Consider the following 17,651-nt stretch of genomic DNA (forward strand, 5'->3'; position numbering starts at 1 on the left):
ATTTATGTTCTGTCCGTCATCTTAGTCAAGTGCCTTTTTCAAGAAGTTTAAATAAGTTATTTCCAGCTTAAAAACATACATACACTAAATAAGGTTGACTCTCATTATATTTTGTGAGTAGAACCATTTTTCCTCTCATAGACTACACTGCAGAAATGTATGCAACTATGAATTGTTGACAGGATAATAGTGTTTGCTTGTTCCTTTCCATCAAAGGTTTAATAAAAGTACCAGTACCACTCTAATTAAAGGTGTGGATGTTATTTCCAATGGTTCTTTGATTACTGGATGACAAGGTGATGGATTAGAATGAGGTGACTAACTAAGCTTGCAAAAAAAACCTAAAGCAACTATGCCATCTAGTGGCTGGTTAAATCACAACTATTTCTACATTTTGAATGGGAATTAAAACGTGACACTGTATTCCAAAAAAAGCAAAGCAAAAAATTAAAAATAAAAATAAATAAAATGTGGCATGTGTCTTATCACAATAAAGAGAATGAATGGATTCACTAAGTGTGCTCTCTAATGATGTGACAGTGTCTCTCCTTCAGTAAGTCTTTCAGGTGGTGATGCCAGTGATATAATGATAGCATCAACAAGTGTTCGTTGTAGGCCAACTGTTAAAAAAATAAGACCCATTTTCCAGGGCTGACTGTGTGCTAAGCCTCAGGTCTTTTATACTTTCCTCTGCTATGTTCCAACAAATAAACAGTATTATTTTAGGACTTGCTCTTTCCAGTACTAAGATACAGTCACCATTTTGTTACCACTTTATTGCCGAAATGCAACTAAATGAAAAAAGATGGTCAGGACTGGATCAGATAGAGAACAACCGTAAGCAACTTGGATATTAAGGAAAAAGGAAAGGAGAGGACAGATAAAGAGAGGAGAAGAGAGCAGAGGAGGAGCCGTCAGTGGAACATGCAGTCTGACAATACTGCTGTCAATAAAAATAATACAAGCCCAGGACTAAGAGTCAGTCCTTTAAAGTCATCTCTAAAAGTACCCTGATAACCTGAGCTGAGAGGATTAGCGTCATAATCTCAAACACTGTCAGGCTAAATCAGGGACTGTTGCCCCCCTCAAGGCCAAAGCAGTAAGTCTGGGCCCTTCTGCTACTGCAGGACTGATTGTGGTATCAGAGAACACACTTTGATCTGGCGGTGAAAGCCTACCAGCAAGTTGAAGTTAACTGTGGTACAGACATTTTTGAATTTAAGTTTCTTTGGAAAGTATACAGAACACATGCAATCATAGAGACACTTACTCTTGCCATGAGATACACTGGTTCAAGTACATCTGGGGGAATGGGCTGTGATTGTCTACATCTTAGCTGAGGAATTAAAGAGACAAAAGTAAGTGCATTGTTTTAGGCTTAGAAATAAATTACTCTTCTTTGTGGAAACTATTATTGCCTTTGCAAATTAATCTTTTTTATCTCATCAAAAGGCATCCTTACATAGCTTTCTGACTTAATTACATCCACGACGGCTGGCTGAAGAAGTTGGGAGATGACCATGACGGGAGGTGACGGGATATGATTTCAGCTGCCGCCTTTGTACTGAGCTGTGGCAATGAAAGAGTTAAGGATGGAGTGATGTGTGCTGCAGGGTGGTGGATGAGACATTCAGTAGTCCACAACAAGAGCCCAGCATGACTTAGATATTTCTCTGAGGGAACTTGTTTACACCTCAGAAACAGAAGAGCCTGAGGAGGTGAGTTGTCTCATTTGACATATTAATGGACAACCACTCATAATTTATAGCAGTATGTATCACTTTATAATTATATGTCTTCAAATCTCCTCTCAAAGTGGTTTTGTTCTGATCAGTTGTTCTACTCCACGCATGATTTTGTAACAGGCAATTGGTTTACAGTATGTGTATCCATGATTAGATTAGATTAGATTAGATTATATTATACTTTATTTATCCCACAACGGGGAAATTCACCCGTTACAGCAGCAGAAAGTGTAATATACACCATGGAATTTGAAAAATAGAAAGGCAGAAACACAATAACAAGGAAAAATTCAACAATCAACAAAGGAATAAGACACAAATATATAAACAGTACTGGTTATAACAATGGTTATGTCAGTAATGCAATAAACCTATCTAGACTTGCTGGATATGTACAGTATGTGACTGTGAGTATTAGGTAATAGCTGCAAGGAGGCTGCTTTGTATCATGGGTGAGTGTGCTTTCTTTGCTTACATCTTTACTCTTCTCCAGGCCCTGGCCACAGAGAAAGATGAGACAGGGAGACACGCCTCTTACAAAGCGGCAGTCAAGTCCTTGCTTAGGAAAGAGTGAGCTTCTTGCTTTCCCTCTCTCATCCCGATCTCTTTATAATGTTGTAAATGGCTTTTTCACCCTCATATGACTTTGACAAAGAGCAAACTCGGGGATCAGCCAATAACAGCAGTGAGGAAAGTCCTAAATAGACAAGATAAAGACAGCAGAACAGAGCGAGCTGGGTCTGAGCAACAGACGTGAGTGGTCCAGTAATGGCCCCATGAAGCCTCCTATGGGACTGACAACAGGAGTGGGAAATAATGAATGAGGATCCTTACTCTCCAATGTAACCATGGAGATTATAAGTGGTCAGCTCCAAATATCCCCATTACAGTGCATTTTAGAACACTGAAAACACAAGGGTACTCGTACCCACATTAGCACGATCCAGAGCAAGTATCATTAAGGTGCTCTCCACCTTAATGTCTAATAATACTTTCTGCATCCCAAAATACTGTTTCTTAGCCTTCTGATCTAATGTTTCCCAAACCAGACAATATGAAAGGCCATTACTCCTGTGATGGTGAATAAAATAATTTTTTCTACTGTATTGCTGCAGTGCAGACAAGGAGAGTCCTCAGACTGAAAAACATTCTTGTTATCAGAGACTGACATGGTAGTGGTGGAGTGGGAAGCAGCAGACATCTTCATTTTATTTTGTTATTACATATTTTCGTATTAAAAATTATTTAAAAGTATCTGTTCGCTTAATGTGACAACAGCACTAATCTAAAGGAAACCAACAGAAATTTATGTTCATGGCCACGTATATTTTAAAACCTAATATAACAAGAAGTGAAATGAAATGTAAGCTTTTGAGCTGAATCATCAATATTTTGTTATGTTAGTCAGTACTGAGAAAATTTCCACTACAGTCTCTGTCACATTGTATTCATATGTTAAGGAGGGCCAACACAAAAGGACTCAAAGGCACAACACCAAGCAACAAGTAAGGCACAAAAGATAGAAATAGGTCGGTACACTGGTACACTGAATATCAGTCTGTGCCCTTTGCAACAAACAAATCCATTAAGGGATAGGGGGTGCAAAAAAGCAGGCAACTGTAAGAGCTGAACACAAGGGAGTGCTGGTACACTTCACCCCAGGTACAAAAACAAACTGGTGGAGAGGGACAGAAAGGACACACGAACTTGCCAATTCATTAGGTACACAAGTGAAAACAAATGCATCTTATTATAATTGCCCTGCACTAAATCTTAGCTTCAGAAATATTATAATATTCAGTTTATGGTAAAATGTAGTAAGAAGGGTGGTAATTCAATTATGTGATCATTTTGGAAGATTGTGGTGCTGTTAAACTGGATTGACTCACACAAAAAAGTGTTTCTGTTTTTTAGCCTAGCCCACTGATTAAAATGTGGCTGAAAAAATAATAGAAACATCCGTCAGTACAACACGGTACAATTCACTACTACAGCCTCCAAAATGAAAACACAGATGAAACAAGAGCTCTCCCCATTATTTTAAACGTATGATGAACACTGTAACCTTCATGAAGCTAAGATTTAGTGCAGGATGGTTATAATAGAAAGCATTGGTTTCACTAACTGGCATGTGAGTGTGTATATACTGGTTAATGAGGTGTAGGTGAACCATATCAGGGCAGAGCTACCAATCTCAGAGGCAGGAAAGACATGAGGGCAGGAGGAGAGAAGTCAGAGGTACTGTAGATCAAAAACCATATGACCAGTAAAGCAGTAACATAAAACATGACCTAGATGGCAGCATCAGTTCTCACATCTTCAGCCACATTCTGGACCACACAGTGGATGCAAGCAAAGCAAGATCATTCACTATATTTATTCATAATGACGCTCCCATTGGACAGCATGAAATAGAACCTTATATGTAACAAAACAGACGACCAGTGTTAGCTCCATTTACATTAAGATACTTGGTTAACGAATACTGTAGGAGGTAAGGGTCAGTTATCTTTGCCATGACACAATTGTAAACAGTAGGAAAGCATTGTGAGGGCAATTATTTGTTTAAAGAGTGACTTTTCTTGACTTTTTTTGACTATATATAACAACTACTTATTAACACAAAAGTTGTTGGGAGCCCCCCACCCCCCATGAGAGCACACTGTACAGTATGTAGGTCAGTGACAGAGTACTGTGTGTCACTCTGTCTGAGAGAGACGGAAAGAGAAAGAGTCAAATAGATCCACACACTATGTCTACTCTGAGGCCCTCTTTGTTGACCGCCAGTTCTGACATATTCTCAGGATTAGCAGTTCAGTCAATATGAATCCCCCGGCTCCTTAAAATAGAGAGAGATGGGCAGATAGGACAACAAAACTCCAGTTGTGTTCCGCCATAGACTCATGGCTGGCAGACATAATAAGGTGCCACTAAATCAGAGCTTTCCTGAGACCAACTTGAGACGACAACAAACTCAGATATGGCTATGAACGTCACTGAAGGTAAGCCAGCAGACTAAATGGCCCGGGAAGTCAAGCTGGAGCACAGTATAGGCTAGTCTCTGCAACACGGACAAAACGGATCACCAGAAAGAGGCTGAACTGGTCAGCAGCAAAATTAGATGGGTTGTGTAAGATGAATGTTGGATGATTCCTTCACAAACAATGCAACAAATAATGATAATAGCTATTGGATGTCAATAAATTAAAAGATATTTAAACTGCAAAGCACCAGAATTTCTTTTTGTAATAGGCATTATTAATAAACACTAAATTACAATAACACAAAATGAATCAACACTATGTGAAATAATAAATGTTGACATTTATACAACAACTATAAGATTGTACTGATTATGTTAACTGTTGCCCATGAAGTTGTAATATTTTTTTTACCTCTTTTCATGAAATGGTTGTGACAATGTGATATAAATAGGGATAAAAAGAGGAATGTGTCTGAAAACAAAATTATTTAAATTTTATGGGCAACAGTGTAAAAGACTATCACAATTTCCACGCCATGACGTTTTGGCCATTGGTTGTCATGGTTACAGGGAAGGACGGTTGGAAATGAAGGATAACAGGAGAGTTATTCTGGTAAATAATTAAGATTTTACACAACCTAATGTAAGACAGCTTCTAAAGCTTTTAAAATTAACTTACCAGACGCAGCTCTTGTACAAATAATACGTAAAAACACGCGCACTTAAAAACACAGCCCTACTTAGGTCAGCAGCTAGCAACAAATATGGGGTAACTTTTAGCATTACTGTACGTACTATAACCTCTCACATTATCGCATACATTAATATAAGACTAATGTACGTTTAAAACTAAACTTACCTAACTTTCAAAAGAGCAACACGTCGCAGTTTACCGTAGTGATATCTGCTGGGAAAGTGCGTCACACAAAGTTATGGCGATAAAACAGATTGATTCGCCTGTGATTAGTAGCTCGTTGAGTATCTCGTTTATACATAGGCAGCTGTGGCTGGTTTGGGTTGCATGGGTTGTGTCTCTGCCGCTGTAGCGTATTGTGATTTGTACACCTGTGAAAACGAAGTACAAAAGTATTAGTTTCATAGAAATTATTTAGAGGTGTCCAAGAGGATGCTTAATAATTCATAAAGCCATCAGCTCACAATCAATATTTCTTTATGAACCTCTATCTTTTCACAGTGTGCATGATGCCATTAAGCTCCATCCAAGCTGCAGTGATGCACACAGCTGTTGCCAAGATAGGGTACTGTGTCCGGAATGATAAGCTTCCTGAAAGCACCATGGCAGAGCGGAAAACTGGCTTAGATTACTCCACACAGCTTGGTCTTTTTCTGTTGTTGCTTCAGCACTGCGACGACCTGAGTTGCACCCTGTATCACTGGGGATATCAGCAAGACACTGCTGGTTCATGCCAGTTATCTCCTTGCAGAAGCAGCTATCTGTAACTGTTGTAGTACATAGGCCTGTGTTAACACAAGTAATGTAAATGGGATCACATACTACAGTTACAATAAGTGATATTTGGCAGCTATAGTGTCAGGCTGAAACAGAATGACTATTTGTAAGGGGAGGAACGGCCGCTATAATGTAACATGCCAAGAATAGATCAGAGGGGCTTGCATTTCCAAAGGTGTCATTCATCTGGATAATTTTGTCAAAGCATTGGAACTACTGGTAGGTACTTTTAAATGTCATTGTACTAGTGCACTTTCCAAAATGCTTTGACTGTAACCGTGGTGGTGGTCTCTTGAATGTGCCACGGGCTTAGCTGTTTCCATTACTGCATCCCTGTAGCTTTGTACTGATGAAGTGTTCATAGGATAAAAAAGATTAAAACAAATTACAAATAAAGACAGCAAAAGGCTAAAGGCTAAATAACTACTTAATTAAAATTTGTGAAAGGTGTAAAAACTGCATGTAGGGCTTGTAAAAATGCAGTTTTTTAATTTAATTTGAGCTAACAAAGCCAGTTCACACAGTGCTCTCCGTGTGTGCAGTGGTTAGATCTTGAATGCCCTGCACCTATTTCCTTGCAGAGGTAGAGATCTTGTTTACAAAACAGCACGCATTGGCGAGAGCTAGTAATGGTCTGATAAAGAGGGCAGGTCCTCTTCGTTTCTTTCACCTTGCTAACGTGCTGTTGTAACCTCTCATTTCACTGTTGCCTTCTTGCAGAAATGCCTCGTCAATTCCCGAAGGTGACTCTGGGCAAGGCAGAGGAGGAGACGCAGCTGCTCGCGGAGAAAGTATTGGCAACAGCGCTGAAAGAAGAAGACAGCAAGGATGCTTTATCAATGTTCACCATACCTGATGACTGCCCAATTGGCCTCAAGCAAGCCAAGGAACATGAACTGCTTAAGGAGCTGGCTGAACAACAGTCAGAGGAGAGTGCCAAGAGGTAGGCCCTGTTAATGCTCTGGTATCGAACAACATATTAATCAGACCACATCACAAATACTCATAAAAAACCTTAATAAAAGTTACAGCAGATTGAGTGGACTTTACATAAATATTCCAAACGTGCTACCAATTCTTCAGGAAGAAAAGCTTGAAGATGATTCGTTCCCAGTCATTGTGCCTGCAGATCCCATTGAATACAGACTGGACGCGGTCACTGGCAGCAACGCCCTTCCTGTCCCCCAGCTCCACCTGCTCATCAGTGCCAGAAAACTGCCCTGATTACCAGAGAGTTACTATTAGTGGTGATTATTGTGCTGGAGTAAGTACTAGGACTGGGGGTATTTACCAGATTGCTCAGAAAAGACTTGAATTTATGTGTAATGTCTCTCTCTCAGATCACTGTGGAAGACTATGAACAAGCAGCCAAAAGTCTGTTTAAGGCTCTGCTTGTTCGTGACAAATACTCAAAGCTGGCCTATCACAGATTCTGTAGAACCACAAGTAAGTTCCTCTGCAGTGCTAAGAACATGAGATGGAGCGAGGAAGATGAGTCTCTGCCAGGTATGAAGAGTATATGCATTTTAGTATTTAAAAATATATTTTATTCTGATTGACTGTATATGTCAGTAACTGAACAATACTGTGGTCACCAGACATATGCCCATGTCCAGTAGACGGAGAGGATCCCTACAGCATGAACAACATCCCGGAGAACTTGAACTATGAACTGAAGATGAAAGATGGGATAGTGAATGTGTACGACAACACAGAGGCTCTGAGAATGATACAGCCCCACGACCTTCCTTACCCAGACTTAGAGACCTTCGCCATAGACCTCAGTCACGTGCTGGCAATGATTGCAGATGGGCCCACGTAAGTTGCCAAAACAAAGCGACTTAATGAGCCGTGCTGGTTGAAAAACCAGCTACGCAACACTTTACTTGTCAGAGTCACACAACATATTTGCTGAATTCCACTCTAATTTCCAGGAAGACCTACTGCCACAGAAGACTTAATTTCTTGAGTTCAAAGTTTTACCTCCATGAGATGCTGAATGAGATGGCTGAGCTAAAGGAACTGAAAAGTGTACCTCACAGAGATTTCTACAATGTTAGGAAGGTTAGTATATTATCTACAGGTGCTATAAATCCAATAGCAGCACCAAAAGAGTTCCTCTTAGCACTGAAAACTGAAAAGTACATTACATCTTAAGCCCATGGGTATTTTTTTATTTCCACCTGGAACAAAGAAAAAAAAAAGAAAAAAAAGCATCTGAGTCTGAATCACCAGGGAAATACTTGAAATGCAATAAGTCGTTTTGTCTACATCATTGGAGCAGTGTGAGATCTGGAAAAACTTAACAATGAGAAAATGACACAGTATTATTGAAACTGTGCTGATGGAACAGAAAAAGAGAAATCGCATCCATCAGCATAGCAGAAAGGTTCAATTCTGTGCATGATGTAAAAAAAATAAAAATCAGTACACTGTATGCAAAGTTTCATCAATGCTGTGTTGGAGATTGAACATAATGTTGCTTTCTTTCAGGTGGACACACATATTCACGCAGCTTCATGCATGTCTCAGAAACACCTGCTGACCTTTATCCAGAAAACATACAAGACTGATGCAGACCGCGTCGTTTTGGAAAAGAATGGACAAAAGATGACCCTACAGGAGGTTTTTCACAGCCTCAACATGGACCCTTATGACCTCACTGTGGACTCTCTGGATGTACATGCTGTAAGTAAATAAGAAAGTGCCAAATTTCACTGAAATGTGTTTTGATTTTTTGGACTGTAGCTATCAAAAGAATATTAAATAGATAAGAATTTCATGTCATACCTTTGTGCATACTCATTTGCCAGTTCATTAGGTACACTGGTGATAAAATAAAAGACCTGCATTAAATTCCTTTGTGACTGTTCTAATGTCAAATTTATGTTGAAACAGAGTAAGAAAGGTGGTGATTCCACATCATTTTGGAGGATGTAGTTTGCGGTGCTGTTAAACTGGATTGAATTAAAAACATAAGCATTTCTGTTATTAAGCCATACAAAAATGTGGTTGTCAAAATGATGTGTCGATACAACACAATACAATTCAACAGCACTACAAACCACAGCTTCCAAAATGAAAACACAGTTAAATAAACAGCTCTCTCACTTTCATTCAACCTAATGCATTTGTTCTCATTAGTGCAACTAATAACCTGACAAGTGAGTGAATCATTACTCATTTATCTCTGCCTCTTAACTAATAATCCTGCATCTGCATTTGCAGGGAAGACAAACCTTCCACCGCTTTGATCAGTTCAATTCAAAGTATAACCCAGTGGGAGCCAGTGAGCTTCGAGAAATTTTCCTGAAAACAGACAACCTGATCAATGGAGAGTATTTTGCCCAAATCATAAAGGTATTGTACTGTGTAGTCACACATTTGAAGTCAGTGATGCAGAGAGAGAGAGACAGTTTAGTAAACTCACCCTCATCTTTCAATAGGAGGTGGCCCATGACCTGGAGGAGAGTAAATATCAGCATGCAGAGCCCCGCCTATCGATCTACGGACGCTCTCCTGACGAGTGGCACAGGCTGTCCAAGTGGTTTATTGACCACAAAGTACACTCTCCAAACATGAGGTGGATGATTCAGGTGCCCAGAATATAGTAAGTGCTGCATCCTGAAAAAAACATAAGCATCTGAATTGAAACGACTTTCATGAAAAATGAAATATGATTTTATGTTTCAGTGATATTTTCAAGTCAAAGAAGCTGGTGCCTAATTTTGCCAAGATGCTGGAGAACATCTTCCTCCCTCTGTTCGAGGCCACTGTCAACCCACAGAAGCACAAGGAGCTTCATGTCTTCCTCAAATATGTACTAATGTATTTTTTGGATTCATCACACTGAAAACCCTTCAGATTTAGGAAAATCAGATTTAAACTGCGTGCACATAATTATCTTTTATAGTATAAGTGTTTGGTGTGTGACAACTCGAACTGTATTGACCCTTCTTAAAGCACAAGTACTAGCAGAAAAGGACTTTCTCCTTTTTTGTGTGTGTGTCAGGTGTCAGGCTTTGACAGCGTGGACGATGAATCCAAACACAGCGACCACATGTTCTCCTACAGGAGCCCCAAGCCGGAACAGTGGACTGTACATGACAACCCCCCATACAGCTACTACATCTTCTACATGTATGCAAACATCATGGTCCTCAACAACCTCAGAAAGTAAGTGTCACATTTTAGGCAAGGACTCAAAAGAAGAACACTAGAAACAGCTTGGATCTGGTGTTTGAGAAGCTGACAAATAAGGAAGCAAAGAAAAAAAAAGAAAAATATAGGCAAAAAAATAATAGTACCATAATAAATATAGACCAAGAAGGCTGCAAAAGGAGCGCAGAAAGGCAATCTGGCATGAGTGATGGAGTGGTAGCAAAAAGTGGTTTTGCAATGAGTGAGAAGAGGTGAGTGAGTAGGTAGGGAATGGTCAGTTGAACTGGCAGGGAACAGGAGGTAGGAGTGGCTGGGTCAGCGGGGACAGGATGGTTAGAAAATGTGGCAACTGGAAAACAGACACTTAGAGCTTTGCAGTGAGAATGAGAGAGGACATTTATTGACTTGAGTCAATGATCTGACCTGACACTGTGTTCAGTAAGTAAGTACATTTACTCAAGCTCTGTTCTTAACACCAGCTTTGAGGTACTTGTACTTTACCAGGCTGTTTACATTTTATGCAACTTTAAATTTTCATTCTACTGGATTTCAGAGGGTGGTTCAACCTTTTTTTGGCTTGTGTCAACTTACAAAATGCTATGTGTAGTCGAGGTTACAGATATATTTGAATAAGTTGTGATTTTTCCTTCTAGGTTTATCAAGGTGATGATTGCATTAGCATATAACATTAACATGCTGCTTACAAACTGATGTTGTAGCATTAGTCTCATATATATACATATATATATATATATATATATATATATATATATTTATATATATATATATATATATGCATTAGTGTAACCAAACGAGTACTTTTACTTTAAACGTTATTTGCTTTAAATACTGATGCACGTCTCCAATCTTTCAAGCAAGGCTTATTATAGAGTAGTTTTAGTTTGCAGCATTGTAAAATGTGAATTGATCCAGTATATACCACTACTACTGTATATACACCAATTAGGCATAACATAACCACCTTCCTAATATTGTGTAGGTCTACCTTGTCCCTCCAAAACAGTTGTGACTCATCAGAGAATGGACATGTATCTTCTCAGTGTGTCCTGTGGTGTCTGGAAACAGAATGTTGTTAGTGGGGGCCTTTGGGTCCTATGGGTTGAGGGGAGGGGTCTCACTTTGATCAGTTTGGGATCTAGTGAATTTGGAGGCCAGGTCAACACCTTGTGCTGTGTGTCTGTGTCAGGCTGCATCCTGCTGGGGATGGCTGCTGCCATCAAGGAGTGTCATTGCTCTGTGGTTGGGGTGCCTGGTCTGGTCGAGGAGGGTGGTACATGTCCAAGTAACATCCACATGAATGCCAGGTCCAAAAGTTTCTCAGAAGAACATTGAATTGTCACAAGATGGTCAATGTTATTCACTTGTCCTGTCAGTGGTTTTAATGTTGTGGCATTGAAGTACCCAGGGAGAGTTATTTAGGGGTTAGGTGTTTGGATGTGGAAGGGACTTGAACCAGTAACCTATAGTCCCAAGTCCACTTTTTTACCCACTCAGGTAAGAGTTAGAGCAGTGAGGCTTACAGGCATCTATTGAATGTTGAGCAGCTGATAAATACTCTCAGTATGATGAATACATGATGATGATTAACTTGTTCATTATGTCCTCTTGTGTCGTCTATAGAGAGCATGGGTTGAGCACCTTTCAATTCCGTCCTCACTGTGGAGAATCTGGATCAATAACTCATCTGGTTTCTGCCTTTCTCACCGCTGACAACATCTCACATGGACTCAACCTGAAGAAGGTACTTTAGATTTGTTGACAGGCTTAGTTCCCACCTACTAAACATTTTGAACTTAGAGATGTTGCTTGCAGAATTTCTACAGATCCAAGAGTAATCCTTCTCAGAACAGGGCTGAGATCTCCGCTATATGAGAAATGTGGGTGAGAGAGAGAAAATCTGATGTTTTAAATTTCCTGTGAATGGACAGTATGTTCCAAAAGCAGCTGCAAGGAAAGATAATGACGCTGACTCACTGATATGGATCTACAACCAGAACAGAAGAGATATTATTCTCTCATTTTTTTTAGGCAGGGAGCAAGGCCCTTCTTTAATGTTAGACCGTTAAAACATATCTCAATATTGTGGATAAAGGCCTTCACCTTCTGGTACAAGTACTGCCAGATGTGTTCTTGACCCGCAACCTGGTAACATTTAACTGTTGACACCAAATAAAGCTTTTATTGTGAGCAGCTGAAAAAAATGTAACTCAACATTACAGCTCTAAAAGATACGCCATAACATTATGAGCTCCTGCCCAGTATTGTGTAGGTCCCTGTTTTGTTGCCAAAACAGCTTTGACCTGACGAGGCATGGGCTCCACAAGACTTCTGAGGGTGTTCAGTGGTATCTGGCACCATATCGTTAGCAGCAGTGATTAAGTCTTGCACATTTCAAGATGGGGCCTCTATGTATCAGACACATTCCACATATGTTGTTTGGATTAAGGTCTGGGGTATTTAAAGTCAGCACCTTGAACTCATTGTTTTGTGTCTCAAGCCATTATTTGAGCCAGGGCACCTTGGCTACCCATGACCCTGATGCTTATTCATCACTCTTTCTTCCTTGGACCATATAGGTAGTCATAGGTAGTGACCACTGTACACTGGGAACACCCTATGAAAGCTCATCTAGCCATCACAATTGGACCCTTGTCAAAGTCGCTCAAATCCTTCCATTTTTCCTGTGTCTACACATTTTGAGGATAAAATGTTCCTGTGTTACTTAATATATCCTACCCACCAACACGTGCCATGATAATCTGTGTCATTCACGTCACCTGTCATCTGTCATTATGTTATGTTGGACCGATATAACACATGATAAGGACTCAATGTGAGGAGACATGATGATTTTTCAACAGCAGCAGAACGTTCTGCTGCTCTGTTTACTGTATAAGTTTGTCTGCCTGCCAGAGCAGTATCTATTATCTCCCTTCACCTCCCTCAGAGCCCTGTGCTGCAGTACCTGTACTACCTTGCCCAAGTGCCAATTGCAATGTCTCCACTGAGCAACAACAGCCTATTCCTGGAATATTCCAAAAATCCTCTTAGAGACTTCCTGCACAAAGGTCTGTGTGTGTCCCTGTCCACAGATGATCCCATGCAGTTCCACTACACCAAGGTAAAAATATACAGGAAACACAAGTTCCTAACCTGTTGTTCCGAATGTGTTGTTAAACTCACTATTGCAGTGTGTCTTTAGTTTGAATAATGGATTTAGTTTAAATAATCCTTATCTACTGATTTTATGTTCTGATTTTAGGAACCGTTGATGGAGGAGTATGCTATAGCGGCCCAGCTGTGGAAGCTCAGTACCTGTGATGTGTGTGAAATAGCCAGGAACAGTGTTGTGCAAAGTGGATTGTCTCACCAGGTACCACACCTTTCTGTCATACCATTAGGCATAATCATTATCTCTTCCTCTTGTCCAAAGAATTATGTAATTATCTATTTCAAGGAAAAGAAGCACTTCTTAGGAGTGAACTACCTGAAAGATGGACCCGAAGGCAACGATATCCGTCGGACCAACGTCGCCCAGATCCGCATGGCCTACAGACACGAGACACTGTGCAATGAACTGAGCTTCATAGTCGACGCAGTGAAGTCTGAAGCTATGAATTCTCTCTGTGAATGAACAGGATCTCGCTTTAAACATATTCCAAGCATGCAGCACTCTTACATATCACCATTTACATTTATTTTTAAAGTGACTGCGATGATCAAATAGAATACATTGGCACTTAAAGAGCAATACTTGACTAGATAGAAGCAGGTGACAAATGAGTTTGGTAAAAATTTGGTCATACCTTGGGTGAAAGGATGACTGATGGCACTTTTCAAAGGTTTAGACAAAAGCTGTGTCGGGCCAAACTTGTAGAGTAGAATCACATATTTGCCATTAAACAAACCCCCTCTGTATAAATATTTGTACCTAACACTCTATTTTCTGATGGGTTCTGTCACAGAAACAGTTTGAAACTTGAAACTTTTCCTTTACTGTATACAGTGCATCAGACAGTTACAGTTGAGAGAGCTTTACACAGACAGGTGGGATAACAGAGATGAGTAATGTTCCAGACATTTCCTGGGCCTCTTCTTTAAATAGTTTGTTTTCAAGAGTTTCAGAGAATTTTTCTAAAAATGTTGATACACTGAAAGATATGGAAGTTACTGAAGTTTGGAATAATATCAACTCTTTTTTTTTAATTTTTGTGGAAACATTGTTTTTGTTGATTATCTGAAGAACAAATAGTACGTTACTAGAATAAAAGGTTACACCGATCAGCCACAGCATTAAAACCAATAACATGGACCATCTTGTGGCAATTCAATGTTCTTCTGAGAAACTTTTGGACCTGGCATTCATGTGGATGTTACTTAGACATGTATCACCCACCTAGGCCAGACCAGGCACCCCCACCCCATAGCAATGACACTCCTTGATGGCAGCAGCCATCCCCAGCAGGATGCATCCTGACACACAGCACAAAAATGCTTTAAGAACGATTAAAAAAACATGAAGAACAGCACAAGGTGTTGATCTGGCCTTCAAATTCACTAGATCCCAAACTGATCAAGTATCTGTGGGATAACCCCTCCCCCTCAACCCATAGGACCCAAAGACCCCCACTAACACCACAGGACACCCTCAGAAGGCCCATTTGTAGTACAATATTAGGAAGGTGATCATAATGTTATGCCTGATCGGTGCATCTTCAAAATGATTGTATTTCCAATGCTACCCTCTAGTGGCCAACTGCACCCTTTAATAGCATTCGATACTTTAATAATAATGAAAATAATAAACACATATTATGCAAAATAAATTCACTTTACAGCAATTCTGTTACATTACTTTTATACAGATCATGGCACAAATTCTTGTTCATAACGAGTTTTACTATTATTGTAATTTTTATGTGGTGCATTTCTTCAAAATATCAGTAAGCTGTTCATTGTCTATTATCACTGTCTTCTATCCCCTCATCTTCCTGATCTTCTTTCCCGGTTTCTGTAATATTCTTCACACACGTCCACTCTTCCGTCTGGATGTGCTCTTGCTGCTGCTTCACGTCAGCGCTGCGTGAGCGACACCGCCTCCTTTTCATGGAGAGAAAGAAAAAAAAAATGTCATGTAGTATTTGGAAGTTAACACGAAGCAGCTCACTGTCAGCTGCTCTGAGTAATGTGTTTATATTCCACACACTCTTACTTGTTTAGTGATACTGATTCAAGAAAGCCTCGTGTGACCTTTCAGACAGAAGGTCAGGATTATGTTTTATTATATGTGACTCACAATTTTAGGTATGCAATGATGATTACGGCAATCAGCAGGACGGCACATGTGCAGGAGATGAGTACAGCTCTTCCTGTAACAACAGAGCATATGGGGGGAAATTCATGAGCCATATAAAACAAAAACCACATGCAAGCACCGAAAAGGGTTTTACATGTAGAGAAACTGTGTTGTCTGAACTGAAAGTGACACATACCTCCAGCGGGGCCTCGTGCACTGTCGACAAAACGGGCTAGCTCTGCCAGGTTCTCTGTGATTTTAGGAGTCGAGTAGGTAGGGGCGTGTGTCGTCAGGATGGAGTCTGCTGCTTTCGAAGGAGACTGTGTGAGCCCTGAGTAATGGCTGGTGCTCAAAGGGCTATCAGATGCTGCATCCTTCAATTGTGCCTCTGCATCTGTGCATGTACGCAAAAGAAGAAGGATAAGATAAGTGCATTGTTTGAATGCCATTTTAGTTTTAACTGTGCAACTGTGTATTCAAATGGTCATATCATTATAATGATGTGGGAAAATACTAAAAATTAAAAATCTATATGCATGTAATAAAAAATTCCGTAAAAATAAATTATGGTAGTTTAAACAAACCTTTTATATTCTCCACAGGTACATTCTTACTTATGTTGGGTAGAATATGAATGGAAATGTAGCTGAATGCACTGCAAATATTAGTGATTTGCCTGCTTGGTACCATCAATGAACTGCTGTATTCTAGTGCTAGAGAAGACTCCAGGCTACAAATGTCATACCTGATTCATTGAAGCAAAACACATCAAACTTTTGGTGTAGAGGGGTTCTCCATGGAACCATGCCTGTCTGGTTTTTGCCACAATTAGCAAGTGCCTGTATGCGGGGAATGACTGCAAAATGCTCATCAATCCATCCAAACCTGAATGAAATGAAACATGACGTCAGGTACGTTTCATTGAATCCCACAGAGGTGACATTAAGTTTCAAAATCTGGTCTTACCTGCACGTTTCCAGACCTCGAAGGAGAGCTGTCTCTACTTGTGCTTTTGAGGCGATGATCAGTCCGAGTGACAAGCAGACTCCCCGAGCTTCAGTTGCGTTGAAGGCGTACTGAAGGTCGTTGAGGTCTTTTAAGTAGCTAACCTGGAGGACTCCAGCAATACTTTGGTTCATGGCAGGGAAAACTGGAAAAAAAAAAAAAACACACACAAAAAAGCAACCTCAGATTTAGCTTTACTGTGATATAGGATAAAACAACAACTATTGACTTGGGTTAGAGTTAGGTTAATTATTTAAAATGTTAATGAATCTGGAATTACTTACCTTTAAGGTGGCTTAAGTCAATATTTTGGTCAGAGAAGACTGACGTAATAGACAACACTGATGTGATGCAAAGCCAAATAATGTTCATGACTGGTCAGTGAGGAGATGGACGAATGCTGGAGAAGACTAGTGTTGCGAGGTTTATGTGCCTGTGAGCAGATGACACGGTTAAATAGAGGTGATTCTGCCCACTGGTGTGTGTGTGTATGTCACTGCCACAAAGCAGAGGAAGAGGAAGAGGGAAGTACCGAGCACAGGTCAGATCAAGAGCCATCAAATGTTCTGAGGGCAGGGCTCAGGAGACAGAAGCTATATAACTAAAGCGTGAACAAAGGCAAAGATTTCACTGGAAGACAAAAAGCAATAGACACATATTCCAGGAATAATTAGAAATGTGTTTAACTGAGAGTGGGGAAAGGTCAGAACAAAATAGTAAAAGGCTGATGAATATAATGATCTTCAGTGCCCCTCACTGTTCCTGACATCTGACGGAGCACCCTGTCCTAATGATTTCCTCCCACGGGGCATTACTCAGTCGTGAACATGCTCATTATCTCCGGTATCCTCCGATGAGCCTTTGGCACACAGTTGACATCCCGCTTCCACAAAAACATTTCTGCACAAGCCCTTACGGCAGGAAATGACGCAAACACTGCTGACGAAGACGCAGCAGTGTTTGTGTCAG

At 40.2% G+C, this 17,651-nt stretch overlaps 2 protein-coding genes across 2 annotated transcripts; one reads left to right on the forward strand and one right to left on the reverse strand.

Annotated features, from left to right (window-relative positions):
• The first annotated feature begins 1,605 nt into the window (after positions 1-1,605).
• ampd3a (adenosine monophosphate deaminase 3a) lies at positions 1,606-14,020 on the forward strand. The gene is made up of 15 exons (XM_084541384.1): positions 1,606-2,315; positions 6,920-7,142; positions 7,283-7,463; positions 7,540-7,705; positions 7,798-8,017; positions 8,134-8,263; positions 8,693-8,887; positions 9,428-9,559; positions 9,646-9,809; positions 9,893-10,019; positions 10,212-10,375; positions 12,002-12,122; positions 13,329-13,502; positions 13,644-13,754; positions 13,839-14,020. Exons 1-15 carry the CDS (start codon positions 2,258-2,260, stop codon positions 14,013-14,015), a joined length of 2,343 nt encoding a protein of 780 aa, XP_084397510.1. The 5' UTR covers positions 1,606-2,257; the 3' UTR covers positions 14,016-14,020.
• A 232-nt stretch (positions 14,021-14,252) lies between these two features.
• On the reverse strand, positions 14,253-17,150 carry lyve1a (lymphatic vessel endothelial hyaluronic receptor 1a). Its single transcript, XM_084541385.1, has 6 exons — positions 16,967-17,150; positions 16,644-16,827; positions 16,423-16,562; positions 15,874-16,071; positions 15,678-15,750; positions 14,253-15,481 (listed from the first exon to the last, which is right to left on the reverse strand). Exons 1-6 carry the CDS (start codon positions 17,052-17,054, stop codon positions 15,334-15,336), a joined length of 831 nt encoding a protein of 276 aa, XP_084397511.1. The 5' UTR covers positions 17,055-17,150; the 3' UTR covers positions 14,253-15,333.
• Positions 17,151-17,651: the final 501 nt, after the last annotated feature.

This window comes from Chelon labrosus (genome assembly GCF_963514085.1).
Source record: "Chelon labrosus genome assembly, chromosome: 3".
Lineage (NCBI taxonomy): Eukaryota > Metazoa > Chordata > Actinopteri > Mugiliformes > Mugilidae > Chelon > Chelon labrosus.